This window comes from Poromitra crassiceps (assembly GCF_964638095.1).
Source record: "Poromitra crassiceps genome assembly, chromosome: 11".
In the NCBI taxonomy this organism is placed as follows: domain Eukaryota; kingdom Metazoa; phylum Chordata; class Actinopteri; order Beryciformes; family Melamphaidae; genus Poromitra; species Poromitra crassiceps.
Window position 1 is genome coordinate 24,390,636 of NC_139643.1, and position 2,500 is coordinate 24,393,135.

The following is a 2,500-nucleotide window of genomic DNA, read 5'->3' on the forward strand; positions in this document are numbered from 1 at the left end:
CTAACCGGGGGGAACAAAATACTGCGTCAGTGCATAATGCTCCACAGCTCTTCCACTGCCATACATTAACTGTAGCGCTGCAGTAAAACAAACCACGTGCTGTTAGCCAAAGACCCCTCCCCTTTTACATACGTGAGCCAAGATGCTTCAAAATGCAGATAAACGTCTCAGATGAAAGGTGTGTGTTACTACATTAATCTGGACATTATAAGTACCACAAATGCCCCCTAGGTCTTTGAATGAGTCCTTATTGTAAAACATGATGTGTTGGTTCTATACAGACACAAGGGTGATGTTTTGGTTTAGGGGCCGGAGCCGGAGAAGAAATAGCTTTTTCGAGCAACGAAGCGCGTGTTCACCGTGCAGTTGAAGCGTGATGCTATGTTACAGTGTAGCACATAGTATACTGTAGCACAGTGGTTCTCAAATGGGGGTCCGGGGACCCCCAGGGGTCCTTGAGGGGGTTCCTGTGCGTCCCCAACCAAAAGGGGGGTAATTTATTTTGGCTATAATTCCATTCATAAGTAACACAATGACTATTTTGGTCATGGGTTTTATACACTTTCTGTAATAAAACATCTAAAAGCATCAATCTTATTATCATATGGGGGGGCCGCGGGACAAAATCCTATCAAATGGGGGTCCGTGGTCTAATCTTTGTCAGTTTAGGGGTCCTTCATGTGAAAGAATTTGAGAACCACTGCAGTGTAGCAGCTACAGTATACAGATGTTTCGGCTACCTGCATCATCACTTCTTAAACTCCTCTGGCTGAGATGAGCCGCAACTGACAACAACGACGAGCCAAGATGGATGGCGTGCTTACGGTGAAACGCATGGAGGTACAGTGTGGTGCAGCAGAACCCCACAGAGAAAGATCTGCCCCAGCCAGCCAGCCAGCTACCCTCCAGCTGGTGCAGGGTTCCAGCTCACCTCCAGCTGGTGCAGGGTTCCAGTCCTGCCAGCTCACCTCCAGCTGGTGCAGGGTTCCAGTCCTGCCAGCTCACCTCCAGCTGGTGCAGGGTTCCAGTCCAACTCAATTATTGATGGCTCTCAATAGACTGCACCTTTAACACGCTGGGCCCTAATCAGCTTTCCTCTGTAGGTGCATGATGGTTGCCAGGAGACGAAGCAGGCGAGTCGTTCACAAGCAGCTGTGCTCACAATTCACAACATGACGCAATACGGGATCATCAGACATGCTCCAAGTACCTTCACAAAGCCGCCGATATGCACGATGCGTTACGAGAAGGTCTACAAAGGAATAACTTATGTACGTAGATTTATGCGAGAGGATGAAGACTCCGCGGCTGTTGGTGTGCAAATATTTCTCATGAAAGCAGGGTGCAATCTAAGTTAATGAGGTGTCAGAGGAGCACAGAAGTGCAGTGACGGTGCCAAAACACTCACAGTGAGATCCTCAGCGTGCCCCTTAGATTACTTTTTAGCATTTTTTGGTTCTGCCAAAAGATGGATCCGTGGAGACAAACTAGATGATGTAGAAATTTCATATCGTCGGAAAGGACAGCCTGCCAACCACCTGTTCCCTTCAACACAGGAGCCGGTCTATTGAGAAGATGACTCCCCACCTCAGATATCACATAACACAACTTTCCACTCACTTATTGGACCGAATTTTTAAACCGGCAACTAGTGTTACACCAACTAGGAACTCATTTCTCAGGGCTTATATTGGAGAGCAGAAGCTATTATCAGCATTTGGGCCAACTTAACCTGTTGTTAAGGTACTAATAAAAGGTACAATTAAAAAGGCGGAACTGATCCTGGATCAGAAGCCAACTGCGACTCAAAGAAAGCTTGATGTTGATTGGTTTGGGTGTTTCTTCATACCTTGGCTGTGTCATAGACTTGGATGACCTTTCTTTTGACGGATGCCTCACTCTCACTGGTGCTGCTGAGGACAGACGAAGAGGAACAAAAACAGTGGACTACAGATTAGACTTGGGAATCCACACATCCATATCGCAATACATCGATGTATCATTGCTTGTGCTCTCATTTACCCTTCTTTGAGGATGTTGTAAATTGCTTGCTTGACCTGGGCATCGTCCCCACTGAAGACCTCTGCACTTTGACCCTGCGGCCTCAGAGGGGCAGACATGTCCTTTAAAGAGGGAGAGCAAGCACGGTAAGAAAAAGAGAAGAAGAAAAACAGACCATTGCATACCCACAAAATGCAGCCTGTCACTGGTACTTACAGGCTTCTTCGGTACAGCCGGAGGGGTGTCCTTGGCAACAAACTTCCCCGGTGACTTCAGGCTCGGCTTGGGGGCTGCGAGTGCCGTCACCTTGGCAACGGAAGCAGCGCTCTTTCCCGGGCGACCGCCGGCCGGGGCGGGTGACGTCGACAGAGCGGAGGAGGCAGGGAGAGGGGAGAGGAGGGGACTGGCGTAGGGGTTCGGGGTGGGAGACGGAGGAGACGGGTCTTTTCGAGCATCCAGACTTCTGGAGCGCCTCCGCTCGTCGAAGCGGAGCCGCTGC

At 49.4% G+C, this 2,500-nt stretch overlaps 1 protein-coding gene across 3 annotated transcripts in view; it reads right to left on the reverse strand.

Annotated features, from left to right (window-relative positions):
- The window catches only part of cgnb (cingulin b), a 27,681-nt gene that overhangs the window by 19,470 nt on the left and 5,711 nt on the right, over positions 1-2,500 (reverse strand). For 2 of the 3 annotated variants that reach the window (XM_083646473.1, XM_083646471.1), the window contains exons 2-4: positions 2,218-2,500; positions 2,023-2,123; positions 1,850-1,913 (exon numbers count right to left, since the gene is read on the reverse strand). The exon at positions 2,218-2,500 is cut by the window's right edge and continues 898 nt beyond it. In XM_083646473.1, the coding sequence (XP_083502599.1) occupies positions 1,850-1,913; positions 2,023-2,123; positions 2,218-2,500 (448 nt within the window). The remainder of the gene's footprint in view (positions 1-1,849; positions 1,914-2,022; positions 2,124-2,217) is intronic. The other variant, XM_083646472.1, reaches the window with a different exon arrangement.